General features: G+C 39.5%; 1 protein-coding gene across 2 annotated transcripts; it reads left to right on the top strand.

Moving 5' to 3' along the window:
- The first annotated feature begins 389 nt into the window (after positions 1 to 389).
- On the top strand, positions 390 to 17605 carry LOC124300423 (uncharacterized). 2 transcript variants are annotated; one of them, XM_046754517.1, is made up of 11 exons: positions 390 to 623; positions 5694 to 6604; positions 7525 to 7651; positions 8127 to 8312; positions 8880 to 9058; positions 9156 to 9241; positions 11104 to 11323; positions 13583 to 13885; positions 13969 to 14151; positions 14234 to 16787; positions 17120 to 17605. In XM_046754517.1, exons 2-11 carry the CDS (start codon positions 6199 to 6201, stop codon positions 17253 to 17255), a joined length of 4380 nt encoding a protein of 1459 aa, XP_046610473.1. In that variant the 5' UTR covers positions 390 to 623; positions 5694 to 6198; the 3' UTR covers positions 17256 to 17605. The 2 variants fall into 2 exon arrangements, with proteins under 2 accessions (XP_046610473.1, XP_046610472.1); XM_046754516.1 differs by lacking the exon at positions 390 to 623 and adding an exon at positions 2843 to 3073.
- Positions 17606 to 19487: the final 1882 nt, after the last annotated feature.

Here is a 19487-nt window from a genome sequence, read left to right as displayed (position 1 = left end):
CAGGGTCTGGATTCTCCATGATGGCCTTAAAATTTTCGGCGCCTTCCGTTTGCCCAGGATAAGTCGAGATTACGCAAATTCGTACAGATCTCAGGCTATGTCGAACGATAAGTGCACCTGAATTCTAAATTCTGAAAATCTCAATCATGGACTCGAAAGCTTGAAGGACTATGAAATTTTTTTTGCGACACCAAAATTTTTGTTTGGTAACCGGAAATCAAATATTTCACTGTCTGATCATATGTTTTTCTCACAATCAGTGTAGGTTCAACGTAGCCATAGTGCGAAGCAACTAGATCTCCGTTCATGCTTAGAAAGAAGAACCTAAAGGGAAGTAAAAACTGCAGTCGGCTTCGCGTTAGGAAACAGTGAAAGATTTCTCGGGAAATCACCGCAGCCATACAAAATGCCGGAAGGTTGTACACAGTGTCGGGGTGCAAATTTCGTCGCGGGCTCACTCAAGCTGAATGCAAATTCAAACGGAGGTGCCGGCGGGACGACGACTTCGCCAACCTCCGAACCTTCAACAGGGAGAGTCCAAGTACGAGCAAAAATTCTTTATGGTTCTGGGAAAGCCATCGCCAACATGCAGGCTCAGGAACGGGCCACGAGGCACTGACGGGGTAAAGTATAAGGACAATCGTTAATTCGCGTTGTAGAGTATATGGCAGAACACCAAACATTCAGGAGATTATCAACTTCTGACTATAATATAGTGAAGTATAATTTGAGGCCATTCGTCAAATACGTTCTATTTTTTGGACGATTTTAGACCCCCCCATGTACCGTTGGTTCATTTGACCCCCTCCCCCGTAAATAATACGTCGCAACTCTCGACTCCCTCACCCGTTTAGTACCCCTTTTGGGTCTATTGATTAATAGAGTAAGATTGTCCACGTGAAACATATTCGAAGTATTGAAAATCGAAAATTTGGATAATCGAGGTGATTTTGTCGCCTAGCATTGAAAAGAGGTAAGGGTGGCTGAAAATCAAGATTTCGAACATTACATCTTTCGTTCTTCTACTTTTGCATGTTTGAAATTTCGATATGTCGGCTATTCGAAATAGCCCTTCATTTCTTTCTCTACGAAATTCTCGTGTCAAAACAGGAATTCTATACACAAGAACCAAACGTCATATTTTTTAGACCCCTCCACTCCCCCCCAAAGCGAACGTATTTGTTGAATGGTCCCTTATGACGTGTCAGCGACATGATATATGCTCTGTCGCAGTATGATGGGAGAAGATGATATTTCAAGATACGGCCGGAAAAAAGTCTTAGTTCGAAATACGCCTGGAAAAGACGTGATTTCAAAAATGAAAAGGAAATACGCCATTTCGAAAAACGACGGTAACAGATGCTAGTTTAAAATATAACCGGACTGTGAAGGCCGCTATTTGAAAATACGACTGTAAAATAGGCGATTTTAAAATAGGACTATGAAGGATGCTATTGTAAAATACGGCTGTAAAACAGGCTATTTCAAAATACGACGCTGAACGATGCGATTTCAAAATTCAAATGGGTAAGACGCCACCTCAAATCACGACTACAGAAAATGCGCTCTCTCAAATTGTAACTGGAAAAGTCGCTATTTCAAGTATACAGTTATCTTCTCCGAGCTTAAGTTAGCAACAGTTATGCGACCGAATACTTGATATTCATTAAAAATTTTGCATGTATACAGGAAAAAACTTCAACGTTTACGGCGACAACTATTATGGCAATTGGAATTCTTTGCATTTAGAAGTATCTGTTCCGCCCAAGCTGAAATGCATTTACGTGTTGCTAATATTGAAAACATTTTCTGCTCCTAGTTTCAGGCGATTAATAGCATTTTTTTGATGCACTTCAACTTTGAGCCATAAAAAATAAAATGTTCCTTACAGTAGTATAATATATGCAGCCCGCGTATTCGAGATTAAATATAATTGAAACTGAATTTTTCATACACAGCATTTTGAAAATATAAATTTCTATCAAGATATTCAAATTCTTTTTCGCGGAATAAAAAAGAGAAGAATGTTGATATTTTTAAATAACTAGTCAAAACTATTGATATAAATTCAAATGTCTAAAAATTCATTATTCATCAGAAACTTTGAAATCAAGACATTCTGATAATTTGAAAAAAAAACGTCTGTACTGTTTTGGTAATTATTATCGTTTGTCACAACGGGAGAAATTCGACAAGTCGAAGGCCAAGCAGATCGTATGAATGCTTTGGCTTACCATGATCAAAGCATAAAACATTCTCAACAATTAAAGTACGTAAAAATGCATCTTGAACGTACAGTAGTGTTAGAAACTTAATTTCAACGAAAATAAACGTATACTCGACATAGCGTATTTTTCAATCGCAATTTGAGATACCATATGTTATACCTCCGATTTGTGTTCCACTTGCCCTTAACTGTAATCCCTAAGACCTCGTTACTTTGGCAACACACAGGGTACACCAAATTCGCAAGTCACGGAATAAGGCGATTGGGCGGTTTGAGTGCAGCCTGACGAATCAGGAGTGCAGGATTTAAATTTGCCTTCATCCACCGCGGATATGACTTGCATATACGGACGGATTTTTTCGGACAATACAGGTCCAGGACCTTAATCACGATATGTAAGGTCTGACGAGAGTCGAGTGACTATAACATCAAAGAGTGAACCTCCGCCCGATTATAACAGTAAAAACGTGCAAAAACGTGGGACAAAAAATAAATTGAATAAAAATGAGGAACTGAAAAAAAAAAAAAAAAAAACACGCACTTGTTGCCCGAGGCATAGCATATCCTACGGATAAGATGGGCACTCTGAGTTGTTCGCGAGTTAGTTGATGCCCTGCCGTTCACCGGTTCACCGTCCGCCTATCATATTCAAGACTTTTCAATCATTGCGTTTCTGCGCTGTGCTTTATTCCACGTTGCTTGTTCTATTTTTGATTTTTTTGGCTCTATCGGTCAAACATAGACAATTTTTATACAGAAATTAAGGGTGCGCGAAGATATTATGAATTTGTGAAAGATATAACTTGTTCACGCAGATTTCTTCGACGAGATGAGAACTGAAAATCTGTAAGTCTGACCACATCTTATTGTTCACTGCGGTATCAATTATAATTTAGCTGTACATTTACCTATAACGGTATGAAGTATTTGGAGGTGTCTAAAAGTATCGTTTAGGTACATTTGGGGAATCAAATAAAAATTAATTCATCTGTGGATGTGATTAGAATTTATTTGCGGGCACTTCTGAATCTGAGATAAACAATTGTTGAACCCATAACTCTTCGCTTTGTACGACCAGGAAAAACCAAAGGTTATGCACTAAACCTTAATAGAGTATTTCTTTAAAAGGGAAACGGGACAAATACAATTTCGCCACCACTGGAAGAAATTATTCATTTATGGGCTAGAATTGGCTCTACATCTCTATGTTATATATCAACATAAATTATTTCAACCTTAAGGGTAGTTTAGGCAACCCTTTCTACGCAAATTTAATTACAGAACACACTTGCTGAAATTTTCGCTTATCGGTCAATTAAACAAGTGAAATAGTTACGAAATAATTATAACAACGTGACTACAACGAGCTAATCTCCTATTTAGTTTACTGCAGACATTCGGAACCCACCTTCCAAAGTAACGACACGCATGTAAGACAACACACAGACAGCTTTCCCTTGTCAACGGAAATTGCATTTGATAATACAGCTCAGCTTCAGGTTTCTCTAACACGTTACGACAACTCGATGAATATGCAACGTTAGATTGACACACACTTTGCATCAAACGTACATTAATTATAAGAAAGTCAAAGTCATGACCGAAGCAAAGCTGATGGCATTTATATGACATTTGTAAACAAAATTTTTGAACGAAAATCAATTTTGTGCGAATAATAAATGAGACACTAGCACAGGTTGTTGCGAATAGCCGAGTTTTTCACTACGAAAAATTACCGTTAAAACATCGGGTCAAATACCGAGTTCTTCTGCTACAGTAGAAGCCCAACAATTTGCCTCTTCTGAACCCGATATCATTTTATTCATTCATATCATGCCTGCAGCACACTTAGATTATGACTGACTAATGTATCGTGAACTTTGAGTGTATTATTGTTATTAAACACGTTTTCGCATTTTTTTTTATCTGCGGGTGGAATCTTTAAAATAGATCAGTATAAGTACTAGCATAAGTCTGTTTTGTTGGGTGTATCCAAAGTTATTGTTTTTTCATTCGATGCGATGTTTTTCTTCTTAACAACTTCTGCAAATAACTTTTCATACTGTAAGTGGGACAGTATAAAATAGTTTCAGAAATCAAGAGAAAATAGCCGTTTGTCCCAAAAAATAGTCCCATATTTTGTAGTCAGCGGGCTGCAAGGTAAATGCATAGAAAAATTTGCAATACAAATTTATGCACTCGAAGAAAGGAAAAGTGAGAAATGAAATAAGGAAAATAAAAGTCTTAGCAGAAAATAAAAATAGACATACTATATTTGTAGATAACAGTTAAAATCGACATTTGTTAGATAATAGAGTTGAAATGTATGAGAAAAAGTATTTCTTCTATTTCTTACGAGCTTTCAGTTTTAAGCGTTAAAAATAACGTGCAAGGCTCTCGGATGTTGATTTGTCATATGTTATTGTACATCGACATCTTGAATAGTATCACATTTGACACTGTGCCATCTGAGTTTATAAACCACCATGGTTTAATAATATTGTAGCTAAAAAACTGATATTGTAGATTTAGTATACGTGTCATATGTTAATCACCCGCAAAGGCCTTTTAAAATAGCGAGTTATAAGTGCACAGCTGACATAGTGGGATAAAAAAAAGAATTTCACGTACCAAAAGCGGTCCTTGTTCCAAATAATTAAAAAAAAATTTAATATTTTGATATTTTTGAACATGGACTGATTGCTGAGATTTTTATTAAAATTTGTTTCGGCAGTTTTGTTCATAATTACACATTGATGAAAATGTGCACAAAATTTCAAATGTTTCTGAATTTCGTGAACTCAGTATCCAATAATCTTATGATTGGGAGTGAATCGGAGTATTATGTATAATCGAGGGGCTAGTCACTTCGGAGTATACTCGCTTCTTACTTGAGGTACAAATCTCGCCGGCAACGAGTATCGACGAGTATCGACGAGTATTGCCGAGACTTTGGATAGATAACCAAACTAAGTTGATTAAGGTTACTACCTTAAGTAAGAATCGAGTATACTCGGGAGTGACTAGCCCCTCGTGTATAAGAATGGTTGCGAGATGAGAAATTCTAAGAAGTCGCAACTTCTTTACCTTGCGAGAAAATTTATTTCGTGGACGCGTTTATTTTCTTGACTTTTCCGAAATTTATTTCCTTGCACTGCTCCAAGGAGCAGGTTTTCACTGCAAAATATTTTTGGCCTTAAATATTCGGACCGTTCGCAATTAGTAGTCGAAATCTTGACCTATTCCCAATTCCTTACATCGGACGTTGAACTGCATAATAAAAAAAAAAAAATTGCACACGACAGGAAAACTTTTACCAAAATACAGGTTTTTTTAATGTGAACCTGTTATTACCGCTGCAAGAATTCCCGTATATTCGTCTGGCATGCGATTTATTATACCAACCTATATTGAAACGTGCCTCAAACGTTTACTCGACTAATAATAAATCTCTCGTAATGTGCAGACCCGTTTTCATCGTCCTTTTACTGGCATCACCGACCTTCGCACGCAACACAAAATACAACGCATCGAGTTCTCCTTCCTCCATCGAAATCGGAGCCGATACAAATGGCCAAGAAGTACAAAACACACTAACACCCACCGAAGCGAAAACCAAAGAACTAGCCAAGGCTGAAACAAATCCAACCAGGACTCCAGGAACCAGCGATGACGTTACAACGCACCATGGTGCCGCAGGTTTCGGCGTGAATAACAGCGAGCAGGAATCAACGACAGCCAGAATCCTGAAATCAGACAACGGAGCGGTGACCTCTTCGTCGAGGATCACAAGTGGGAATAACCAAAGCGTCAAATTTATCCCCGTTGGGAAAGACTTGACGAACGTTTCAAAAAACGGAGCAATTGAGAACAACTTGTCTGCGAAGAATAAGCCTGTTCCTTACCCCGTGAGAAGAGACTTGGGGCATTTGGAATCGCAAGAAAAAGGAGCCGGAATCGAGTCGGAGTTTATGAAGGTCTCAACAATGAATGGCAAGGCATCCTCTAAAACCTTCCCGCGGACTTTGAACCCCTACCGTGAAACTCCTGACAACCTTTCCAAGATTCTACTCTACCCTATCAACGGTACAACCGCCGTTTACCGCGAGACAACCTTCAAGCCAATTTTGCCGGACGGGTTGATAAAGAAGACGGTAGACGCGAACAATGGCCAGGACGACAGCTATCTTCCACTTTCGACTTGGAGTAGGATGGCTGCTGAAGATATAGACGTCAGAAAACCAGACGACGAGAGGCACACGCCTGCCAATGAGAACCTCGAGTCAATAGACGCAGATGTCATCGAAGCTACCAACTTCGGGCTCGAGGCCATGAACAACCTGTACTACATCACCGAGCCAAAACTATTCTCAATGGGTCAGTAGTTGCGTAGGTACTCCATACCTTCCGTGAAGTATACAGAGAGCAAGTGGTGAAACTTAGCAGGCTGAGCATGCGCATAATAATTGCACCCCATTTGTCGGTGCGATCGTATCGTACTGCGATGATGTTTTCGTCTGCGAGTCGAATTAGTACATCACTTATTTGAAGTTTGCTTAAAGAGGGTGAATTTATTGGGAATTGACCAATTATTAAATTCGATTGGACTTTCTTTCATTCAAAAGTATGTAGATCAAGTTTCCTTTACTTTTTTTCATTGGTATTAGTTGGTTGACAGGAAGAATTGTTATTGACAATAACGTCAACTATTTCGCTTTGTGATATCTTTTGCGGCTCCCACGATATCTGAAAGAGGGCTTAACCGATTTACTTCAAATTTAGAGTCAGACGGTCAATCTGCTAAGTTTTACCGTTGCCATTCAGCATTTCAAATTTGCGCTCCATATCAAGGCCCTCAGGCGCGGCGTGTCTTCCTGCTTTGAATCAGACAGTGATGGTATAGCTAGAAGGTGTTTACTTCTTATTTATCGATCGTTAAGATAGCGTGCATGGACAGATCCAGGAACGCAGTTCCGTTACTGTGAGCCAACTATTATTACGATCGTTAATTATTGATTATGAGTTGTAGAGAACCCGCCCATGAGCTCGATTCATATACCAGACTAACTGTGAGTTGAACTAGGTCAGGAGGTTCTACATGAAAATCGCAACTTGTGTGCATCTGTTTCTGATATGGTCACTCTACTTCATGTTTGAGACGTTAACTATATGCTAATTTAATCGGTGCAAATTTGAAAACCACGGTTATTTTTTTACTGTATGTTCGTCGTTCTAGTCTATTTACTATCGTTATTTGGTTACCAGCTAGGTTATTCATTGATATTTAACATTTGCAGGATTGTTTCTAACCGACGACAACCCAGCACGCTACGTAGCCGCGTTCAACGATCAGTCTGAAGAAGCCAGACAGCTTGCGAGATTCGGATTTGCCGCGCTTGAAAGCGCCAAATCGTTTGTTAGCAAGTGAGTCAAGAAACCTTTATTAAGAAACTTTATTTTAAAAACTTTAGTTAGAAATGTGAAAATCCAAAGATTGCTCATCAGAATCTCTCAGGATGTGTACTCGTTGAGTACCCTTTCTTTCCTAGTAAAAAGATGGATTGGTAATCACTACTTGATACATCTGCGTTAATTTACCGCTTGAGTTATCGCTATCGGGCTTCTGTGCAAAACAGGTTATCCCGAGAGAGATGAATTTATCACGTCAGATAAACTAAACCCATGGTGGCGAATGCGAAACAAAAATTTTGTGATTGTAACTAATTAGTTATCTTAACTAGCTACATTTCATACGGAGAATATCTATAAGTTGTAGTGGCAAAATAATCGTTTGGCATTCATCGTCGATTTAGGTGATACATATCGTACTTCTTCACCTTCGATACAAAAGTGCAATAATCTACTATCCACTGATGTGATCTCTTGGGCCGCCTTACAGACATCCAAAAATAAGCAGAACGGAGACACTCATTAAAACCACACGACGCACGGCGCTCCATCGTCAATGTCCTCGACGGGGAATTCCCCCGTGTCCTCCGGCAAGCCTGAGATATCGCACGAGCGACGGTAGCTGCAACAACCCGAATGAACTTTGGTGGGGTTCAGCGATGTCGGCAATGCAAAGGTACGCCGGTTTTATTTGTATCAAAGTTCGCCATAACGAGATCACTGTGCAACAAAAATGGATTATTTTTCAGCGTGATGAACTGGGCTGACCGTTTGGTTGCAATATAGATCAATTCTCTGACACCGAATACAATTCGGTTATGTCGCGTGTTCGAGAAGATTGGATCTGCTTGAAGCAAACACTTTTTTGTCCAACCTGCACCGAAAGTTTGCCTTTACGCGCAAAGTGGCTTTTTCCCGACCGGTGACAAATGAGCGGGCGCAAAATGCTGGTGGGCGCAAATAACGTATCGTAAGCGGGCGCAAAATGAAGTGGTCTACCGCTTCTCCGGTGAACTCAAAGGCAAACTTTCGGTACAGGTTGTGGACAAAAAGTATCGTGTGCGCCATAGGCGGAAAGCGATATAGGTTCGTGCGAGTTTCAGCTGAGTCTCGCACCCGCGTCAATCGCTCATTTTCCGCCCTAGATACACAACGTACTATTCTTGCTTCGTGGAATAACGAAATTGGCCCAATCAAGGGTAATGAAAAAGTTACTCATATATAACTGCATGAATTTTCGCAGGCTTCTAAATGCCGCCTATGATGACGGGATTCAATCCATTCGCAGATCTACGAATGGAACATTGCTACCGAGTGCCAGAGAAATATCCAGCTTTATTCACCAAGACCACGATATTCCCCTGGCTTCTGTTACTCACATGTTGATGCAGTGGGGGCAATTTGTCGATCATGATGTCACCGGTTAGTTACGAAACTGTTGTACAAATTGAAAATGCAGTATTCACTTCGTATACCGTAGATGAATGAACGCTGATCTTTTTGATGCGCTTCTCTTTAGCAACCGGACAGGGCAGAGCTTTCAACGGAACTGTTCCTCAATGTTGTTTGAACGGAGGAGGATCTTTCCAGCCTCCAGATTTCATGGTAATATCCACATCACCACGAAATGCTTTTTTCTTTGTTAATTATCTTCGTATCCAAATACGAGTGACCGGCGAAAAATGACGTATCTGCATGTCAAGGTTTGAGCCGCTCAGCGATTAGATCCTGGTTGTTATTGCGCGTAGTGTATTCGTCATATTCGATATAAACAACTGCTTATGGTTGCCGTGAAACAATGAAACATAGTTCAAACAAACGTTGCTCTAACGTAAATGTTTTGTTATTGGTATTATACAAGGCCGACACGTGACAGAAATTACGGATTTAAGAGTAATAATATCATGCAGAAAACTATACACGTTATGTATAAACTTTTTTCAATCATGATGGCATTAGGCCAAGAAGTCACATTATACGTATCGGAGGTGTTTGAGGCGAAATGATCATATATGGCCTAGTGTACCACAGGAGGAAATGCATTTTGCGACGGCAAATTTTTTCGGCAAGTCAGTTACGTTGGTAATGCAGATTCAGCCTGTAGAAGCCGTCCGACCGCGACAGTAGCACTGCATGGCTGAATCTACATTGCTCACGTAAATGATTTACTGATGAAGTTAGACATCTCAGAATCCATTTCCCCAAGTGTACTTCGAAATTAGGCAATTTAATTATTGTATTTCAAAATTAATGGGCTAAACGAGTTCGCAATAAAAGTAGCACAAACGGTGCTAGTCAAAAATAAAACATAACTTACAGCAACTCGACTATAAAATAAACTCACTGTGTTTAAAAAAATATTGTGCACAGAAGAGTGAAAATGATCATTAGGCACTAATCCACTTTTACCCGATTTTCCCTGAGAGGAATTACTTTACCTTAGTCACTCTTATTAAAAATGGACCAAAAAACAGGTATCAAAATATCTTGTCAATTTTCCAAACGCTCAGGTCATACCAATCATTTCAATGACGCACGCTTTAGTTGCCGAGATGAAATACCTCTGCATGGTTGCCTTTCGGGGATGACGTATCAATTGATCGAAACAGTAACGGTAGTCATGATATCTGGCATCCATCAACCAAATTCTGGAATTTAGCTATTTTCTTATCGAGGGCGTACAGTTTTAGACCCCAGTGTGATCCACCACACAACGGACGACGAAGCGGATACGAGTGCTCGGCGTGATAGGACGAGGGTATAAAGTATTACGCCTATGATACGAACAGTATTTTTCGTCATGACAAGCCGAAAACGGAACTTCACGCCAGCGCTCGGATCTTAAAATCCCGCTTCGCGCCTACGCAGGATGAAAAATACTGTTCGCATTACGGGTATAACACTTGAGGATGTAAAACTTTATGCCCTTGAAACGAAAATAGCTATTTCGTTCTACGTAGGTGTAAAATAGGATTTTATGATACAGACGCGGGCATAAAATACCGTTTTGGCGTACTATAATGAAATAGCTATTTTTTTTATCAAAGGCGTAAAATACGACTTTACGCCCTAAATGTTGCGCAATCACACAGCGCGCTTAATTCAAAGTAGTACGCCCGAGATACGAACAATATTTTTCGTCATAATGGGTGTAGAGTACGCAACTAACGTACCATACATGAATAGGGGTGAATTGGAACAAAACAAATTTGACACAACTTATATTACACATAACCGTGAGAGAAACGGATTTTGAGTACCAACCAGGGGGGTCAATTATTTATTCATTAATAAATAACTTATCTATTACAAATAATCATAAAAGCGATTGAAATGGCCGCAGAGCCGTTTTTGTAAAAAAAATTTTCACTTTACGCTCACTAGGCGCAAAATCCAACTTTATGCCCGAAAACCATGAACGTTTTCTCGACCTTCACCCGTACTATAACCAAAATTTATTTTCGTAGCATCCCGAGTGTCTGCCCATTCCTGTACCGGCTACGGACAGGTTCTACGGTCCTCTGGGTGTGAGATGTTTAGAATTCGTTCGAAGCGGACCAGCGCCACGTGAGGACTGTGGATTCGGTCCCAGGGACCAACTCTCCGGGGTTACGAGTTACTTGGATGCGTCCACCGTATATGGCAGCAACGTACAGACAAGCGACAGTCTAAGACTCTTCAGGAATGGTTAGTCTAGATTCTATTAAATTTTATCACACATAAATAGGAGTAGCACTATAAATGGTAAACCAAATATATCCTTCGGGTTTTTCCGATAGAGTAAAATCATAGTAATTAATTATATAGTCTGGAATCCGGTTAGGGTTTGAGTTCCACTACACGATTTTTCCTAAACTATAAACGACTTGAAAAAAAACAGAACGAAGTCAAATTAATGTGTAAAAATCTTGGTACTATCTGGATGGTCTGCAATAATTCAATCAACAATAATAAATAAGTACGAAGTCCTTTCATCGACATCCGAATGCTTCGAATTCATTACTTTGTCGAAAAATTTTCAATCCTGTAGTTATGCATCTACAGTTAATCGAAAATTTATTCTCTAATAAATACGCTACAAAGCCATAAATAGTGCCTATAGTAGAAGTAGAACATCAAAAGTCACGCCAATCATAACGGACTTCTATTATACAGTTTCTGTAATAAAAAGTGAACAAACTTATCAAGAACCTCGATGCCATAGATTGGCAGGCTTCTTACAATGAACAAGTATCTACCTACATTACAGTGATCGAAAAAATGCGACTTGATTTTCCGAAAATTTATCTCTCAAAATGCCTTTAGATAAAAAATATCACTTCATGTAAACGGTATACCTCAAAGTCAATAAGTAGCTATAATTTGATTTACCTAAAGATTTACAAGAATCATAATTTTTCCTGTCTTGACTGTATTTTGTTGAGAAAGAGGTGATAACTTAAGATTTAAAAATATGGATATTTGGCAAAATTCACCGCATTAAGATTTGACCCCCGAAAGCCAGGAAGTAGGTAGATATTAATAGTTACCCGTCATCAACACCGAACACGCTATTGGATACTGATTTAACGTATTTATTTTTTCGTACAGACTGAAAAAAATCCACATTTGAGGAAGCTATGACCGAATAAAAATTTACAATTTACATTACAAATTACTCAACGAAATTTAATAATTTGCTTCACTTTTGGGCTAAAGAATTCAACTTCAATTAGCAGTATTAATTTTTTTTAAAGTTTTCTAAGTATAATTCATATAATTTACTGTGTAGGTTTTTTGTTAATGTCTATTCTTTAGCTAGTTAATACCCCGACTCCGTGCACAGGAAATGATTCCTCCTGCGGGCGTCAATATACTGATGATATTAATTTGTTATTACGTAGTATTATTGTATTGATGGTATATCTTGGATAATTGGAAGAAATAAATAAATAAATCTAATAAGTGCTAGCTGCTTTTTCTCAAGCGGTCTGCACGCCCAACGACTTTGAATTTTAGAATATCTTATCACTTAAATATCAAAATATCCTTGAGAAATTTGAATATCTGCATTCCTGTTAATTTTCTGGGTTTCAGAAAGCTTGTAGGAATTATACCATTCTTCAAAATGTGTTGAAATTTGTTAGAAATTTAGTACACCGTGTTTTGGAAACTCAAATTATTGAAAATCTGTTTTTACACGGATAAAAATTATTGGATTTAAATGCGTGATGATGATTATATGGATAGCACTTTTCTAAAGAAGGAATTAGAAGGTTTATGGTGAGAATTACTTATTAGTAGAGGTGCGCGGGTACCCGAAATTTCGGGTACTCGAACTCGGGTTCGGGTCGGGTTTGCATCGGGTCGACTTTCTTGGTAAACCCGGAATCTTCGGGTAATTCGAAAACTTCGGGTAATCTGAAATCTTTGGGTAGTTCGAAAACTTCGGGTAATCCGAAATTTTCGGGTACCCGACCTGAAAGTAATCCATTTTACCCAACCCGACCCGCCCCGAAGAATTTCAGTACCCGCACACCCCTACTTATTAGTATGTTAAAATTACATTCGCGAACGTTCTGTGAACTTGTCAAATACTGAAATCGAAGTAATTTTTAATCCAAAAAATGCTACTCATATTATTACCGTTGCGCATGTAAATCCAATAGGTTTTTTTTTATACCGTGACACGCAATAGAGTCCAGAAAATGTTTTGTTTCGCTAAGACTATTTGAATCTTTCGAAAGGTAACCTACGTTCTTTGTTCCAAAGAATATATATAAAAACACGAAATAACAGTATTGCTTTGATTCTAGCCTAGAAATTCTTAATTGAAAGGATCGACTTTTGTCCTTTTGATAATATTTTAGGTAGTTTATTTTCGTAAAATTGAAATTCCAGTTTATTCAGAGCACACAGATCTACAAGTTGGTTAATTGATACGTTGCCTCTTGTGCTAATTTTCAGGCCTTCTACAATACGGAAAAATTCAATCGAGGAAGCCCCTACTTCCCAGACAGGGAAGTGATCTATGCAGACGTGGGTCTTTAGACACAAACTGCTTCCGAGCAGGAGATGGTCGACTTACTGAACAGCCGGCGTTGATATCATTGCACGTTATATTCCTCCGGCAACACAATAGAATCGCGACCGAATTGGCAGCACTGAATCCACACTGGAGCGATGAAAAATTGTTTCAAGAAACAAGACGAATTATCGGAGCCATTGTACAGCATATTACGTATCGCGAATTTCTCCCCATTGTATTAGGTATGTTTACCGGAAAACAATAAATGCCGTTTATTTGCCCTCAAAGCAGGACTGCCAAATCATTTAAAAAAAAATTTATCTAGGTCCCGAAGTCATCAAAGCTTTCGATTTGGAAATTAAGAGGAAAGGGTACTACGAAGGGTACGATTCCACGGTCAACCCGAATATAGCTAATGCTTTCGCTGCTGCGGCCTATCGATTTGGTCACTCTTTGGTTCAGCGTAGTTTTGTCAGATACGATACTAATCATCGTCCAATATTCAACAGTACGTATATTTATATCTACACATATCCATTTATGCATCCATCGATCGATCAAAACTTGAAAGTCATCGTTTTATACTCCAGACGTTACAATCCATGATGAATTCAACAATCCTGTGAACCTCCACACCGTTGGTGCCTTAGACCGTCTTCTTCTCGGTCTAATAAACCAGCCATCTCAAAAAAGAGACGAGTTCATAACAGAAGAATTGACAAACCACTTGTTCGAAACCCCGGGTTTTGGATTCGGGATGGACCTTGCCTCTTTGAACATCCAGCGAGGAAGAGACCACGGGTTGCCACCTTATGTAGACTGGCGCGAACCCTGCGGTCTGTCGCCAGTCAGAATCTGGGAAGATTTGAATCGTGTCATGCCAGCGTCGGTAGCAAAGAAATTTAGATTTCTCTACTCCTCCGTCGAAGACATAGACCTGTTTCCAGCTGGATTATCTGAAAAACCAGTTCCCGGTGGACTTGTGGGGCCAACTTTTGCCTGCATAATTGCACAGCAGTTTAGCAATCTTCGTAAGGGAGATAGGTTCTGGTACGAAAATCCAAATAGAGAGAGTAGTTTCACCGCCGCACAGCTACAGCAGATCAAGCGCATCACACTTGCGCAAATATTGTGTAAAAGTACGGAAAGCATTGAAACTATACAGCCGTTCGTCTTTTTGACACCAGACACGGCAAGGAATGACAGAATTCCATGTGACACTGAGATCATTGGTACTTTTAACTTAGATCCCTGGGCTGAGAGATTACCACCAGAACAACGAACCAAACACAGAAAGAGAACAAGAATTAGCTCAACAATTCGTAAGGAAAACAGAGGAAACAATCATCTGAAAGACGAAACTAACGATAGCAATTCACAAGCCGAATTAATCAGTCCAACCGTAGAACATGAAAGCGCTGAAGCGCAAGCAAGAGTCAGCTCAGAGGAAAAGTCGTTCTTCCCATTTTTTAAACCGGTGAGGACTGGTGTGAATCAGCAAAACAAAGTTGTGATAAGACGGCCCTTGGATACGCATGAAAATCTTACCATACTTGTGCAAAACCACGCGGTGAACTCACCGGTTTTTGTAAGTGATTCAATAAAAGGGAGCAATTTTCAGTTCACCCAGTCCAACGATGATCGGTACAAGCCGAACCACGTATCGACTGCCAGGCCGATTGAGAGACCAGTGACATACGACGACTGGTACACGTCGCCAAGGCCGATCTACTATGACGACACTGAGCCCAACCCCGTTTCCATACCACAGATGACCTATAGGCCAGTGCCAAGGCCTAAACCGAAGCCTCAATCGAAGCCATCGGGCTATGGGAACCCCACATCTCACCCGAGACCTTACATCCCACAGGGTTTTAATGACCCCAGCAATCCGAACCCCCCAAACTACGGTTTCGCTTCTCGACCAACAAACAACTATGCGCCGAGCAATTCTTTTTTCGATGCGTTTCCCGCCACCACAACTCAGAGACCAACTCTTTACACTTTTTATACGACTTACAAAAAACCCATCCCGACACAACGTCCCGATCCCTACTATTATGAACAAAACCGACCTCAGAGTGACAAGAACCAGTATCATCAGTACCAGCAGCATGATTCCTTCTCGGAATCCCAGGGTTACCATGAGCCTTCTAATCCATCTACCCCTTCCTATTCCGTGGTGAAGCCGATCCATGAAGCTGACGATCAAATCGTTCCCCAGAAACCGATCTACGACCAAAGCTGGACCTCGGATACGACCTACGAATACAGTTGGAACAGTAGACCAAGTCAAAGTGATACTGGGGGGTGGGCTGATGTTTCTGTTGAACCCTTAGTTAAGCCATCTTACGGAAAACCGTCGCAAACCAGACCGGCATCCCCACCGTCGAGACCGGATGGTGGGTATTGGACTGAGTATTCGGCAACAACGAAGAAGTATCTTACGCCCCATCATTACTACGATACAGAGTATCAGATACACAATGCCGAGGCGAACATCAACCCCAGACCGTTCAAAAAACAGGGCGTTAGCATAATCACTGAGATCGATAACGGAAGTCATTACCCCAGCAAACAGAGACAACCGGTTCAGAATGAGAGGGACATTCCAAAACCGTTGCACCAGGTGGGACGTGATCACCCTGCTGACGTTGCAGAACACAAGAATACGTACGAGATCGAATTGATCCATCAAATTTCAGACGAACGAAAGAGACCAGGACAGCTGTACTACGAAAAAAATGTTTTGCACCGGTATCCGGACGAAAACTTAACTGCAATTAAAGATATAAGTAACGGCTACGTCAATGCGCCGTATGATTTGAATAAAAACATTGGCAGTTACAAAAACAAACACGACGGGATCATAGTCGACAGAATTATTTTTGACAGTAAATACCAAATCGAAAAATTGGATCCTAACAGAGGCGGAGGTCCTGGTCCAACGGCAGACGTGGAGACAAAAGCCCAAGTGTCTCGCGATGAACCTAAGCTGACCACCACAGCTACAATTGTCCTGGAGGAGCCAGACAATGAGTACTACGACGGTGGAGATGACTACGACGATGACGAGGGGGAAGAAATGGTTGGCGCGTATTCAGAAAAATCAGAACACTTTGTTGCCTCAGATATACTGACAAGGTATGTCACTTACTGCTAATCGAAAGTGTGTATTTCTCTAGATTTGTGAGCAGAGAATCGGTTTTGGGATAATGATTAGGTAACTTGATTCCATCTAGAGTGTATATACCTATATCCACTTGCTACCGTGTACAGGTCTGACTCTGAGGCCAAATTATAATTGGTACCGGAAATATCGCTATTCAGACAGATCCAAACTAAGGTTTTCGGGTACGACAAAGTCGGCCTTTACCTATACCAATTTTTTGATAATTATCATTCGAAAACCAATCAACTTTCAATACTCTATAAGTTGGTGGCAATTCTAATGGATAACATGATTCAATTTTCAGTCACATCGAATGGATAAACGTGAACGAGAATTCTAGCTTAACATCAAACCCTGAAATGCCGAACCTCGTGTCTGATGGACTCGTTGGTACCAGGGAAATACCCAAGCCTTTGGAACAACGTAAGCCAGCCTCATAGAATGCAGCGTTCATCTCGCTGGAATTTAAGAATTATACCTATAAATCAATTGATCGTGGAATTGATAAATTCATGATTCAGCGATCATTGGCTTATACTTACACTAGATTAGGAATCGTATTACTTAACTCCATTAAACCACTATTTATTATATCTAGGTATACGATATGTGTGTACAATAATTTCAATGAAAAATCAACTCCATCGTTTATCCATTTCCCAATACTATATTACGGTCTGAGAGAAATGCTGTAAGTTGATTATGATTCACTGCGTGATTTGGTTTTTGTACTCTTGATTTCTGTATCCTAATGTATTAGAATCCAGTAAATTTACTAAATGGCTCCTCAGGTCTTCACGTTTAACTCACCAATTTCTAGAAGTTTGTTAGATTTAGGTCGTGCCAACAATCGCTATACATGCCTGATTAAGATAATTATTTTTAATAACACTCGGGTTAGATACACATTTATTTACACAATATCCTGAAAGTTCTTAGTGGTAAGGTTTACAATATATGCTTCAATTAAATGATGGCTATCACTTATCACAGTCATATAACTGGTAATGAGTGTCGGAGGTTCTCAATACTAATTCTAAGATTTTGATTCTGTTCTCTATGATTTTTAAAAGGTTCTGTTCTGTAAAACGTTTAAATGTCTTCTATATCGGGTTGGACGGATGAAAAGGTAGGAGTTCAAAAAGAGTCGCGTTTTCTCGCGAGCCTAAGATGGTTGACTGAGACTGTTCAAAATCAGTGATCGCCGATCGCGTCAAATTCACAAAAACAAAAAAAAAACGCGTGCAGGCCTACGTACTATCTTTTTCTCAAGACTTGATGCATAACATATGCTTGAACTGTACACTCATACCTTGCCTTATGGCCTAGATAAATTCCAGAAAAGTTGGCCGTAGAGCAAAAAACCGCACGACAAATGAATTATTTTCACACAAACCCATACAAATTCAATTGAATCTATTTCAATTTTTCATAAAAGAATATAGTTTTTAGTTCATAAAGCATTTTGCTCTTTTTATTTCCTAAAAAAAAAACCGCGTGTCGATCACTTGCGCTCGGTCGATAATAACGTAACGTGGTAGTACGGTATACGATTAAATTTCGTAAACAATTCATCAGCCTTGTGACATATGATGCTAATGAACAGATGGAAACAATATTAGAGCCAGTGTTGAAAAGCTCGCAATTATAAGGAATAAACCGGCGAACATCATTTATATCGATTTTTTATCTATAATAATGTTGCGGCGTAAAAACTGGACCGAGTGTGGCTTCGCTTTCTTGAAAAATGATGCCTTCACTTTCAGAGTTATAAAAGCATAGTTCTTGACATAGTTGGGATAATGAGTAAGTAAGGAAGCATTTGAACGTGCTCTAAAACGAACGTGTCAAAAATCTATAAGATACACTTAACACGAAAGAAGAGTTGCCAGTCAGATAATAATCAAAAAATTATTCTACTAAGAAGTCTGCCGCCTAGCTATTATTTTGAGCTTTATGTGAGTAAATTTGTGTGACGCAGAACAGCATGCTTCGTGGGATACATTTTCATTCCATCAGTCATGAAGTAATATGCAATGCGACGGCGATAAGAGGTAAAATTAGAGAGTACCAAAACATGAATTATCATCAGTTCTCATATGAACGACTCGAACAAAGGCTATGCTGACACACGTAATAGAATAAAAGCTTCAGGGCCTTCTGCGATGGCACGGTTGTTTTCCATGCAATTAAAAAACTACATTTATCACATCAATCTAACCTCGATCCCTAACTTCGAATATGTTCAGAGAGCGGTGATAAAAATATTTTAATTCTTCAACATCGGTGTGGAGAATTCGACAGCTTCCTCGCACTGTAGTTTTGATGAAGTATTTAATATTATTGACATGAGTTTAGAAAAACACGTTAAATGTACAGAATATGACCACTATGGTGTGATATTGGTGATAACGTAATCAGTTATATATATCGTGTAGCGAATGTATTTCACTGCCCGACTGTCATTTCGCGTGGTAGTGATATCTTGCTTGGTTTTGAAAGTGCTGCTTAGAAGACAGTATCTAATATAAACGAGAGATCGTACAATCGTATGTAATGTTCCCCATCAGCTTTGAGATTGACATGTACCTCGGCTTGGCTCAACGATTGGCAAGCAAGTATCACATCTAGCCCTGTTATTCCTTCGATTTCTGTTCAATCGTTCATTATCG

This window comes from Neodiprion virginianus, chromosome 3 (genome assembly GCF_021901495.1).
Source record: "Neodiprion virginianus isolate iyNeoVirg1 chromosome 3, iyNeoVirg1.1, whole genome shotgun sequence".
Classification (NCBI taxonomy): Eukaryota; Metazoa; Arthropoda; class Insecta; order Hymenoptera; family Diprionidae; genus Neodiprion; species Neodiprion virginianus.
Note: the sequence above shows the minus strand (reverse complement) of the source record. Positions and strands in the feature narration are given on the sequence as shown.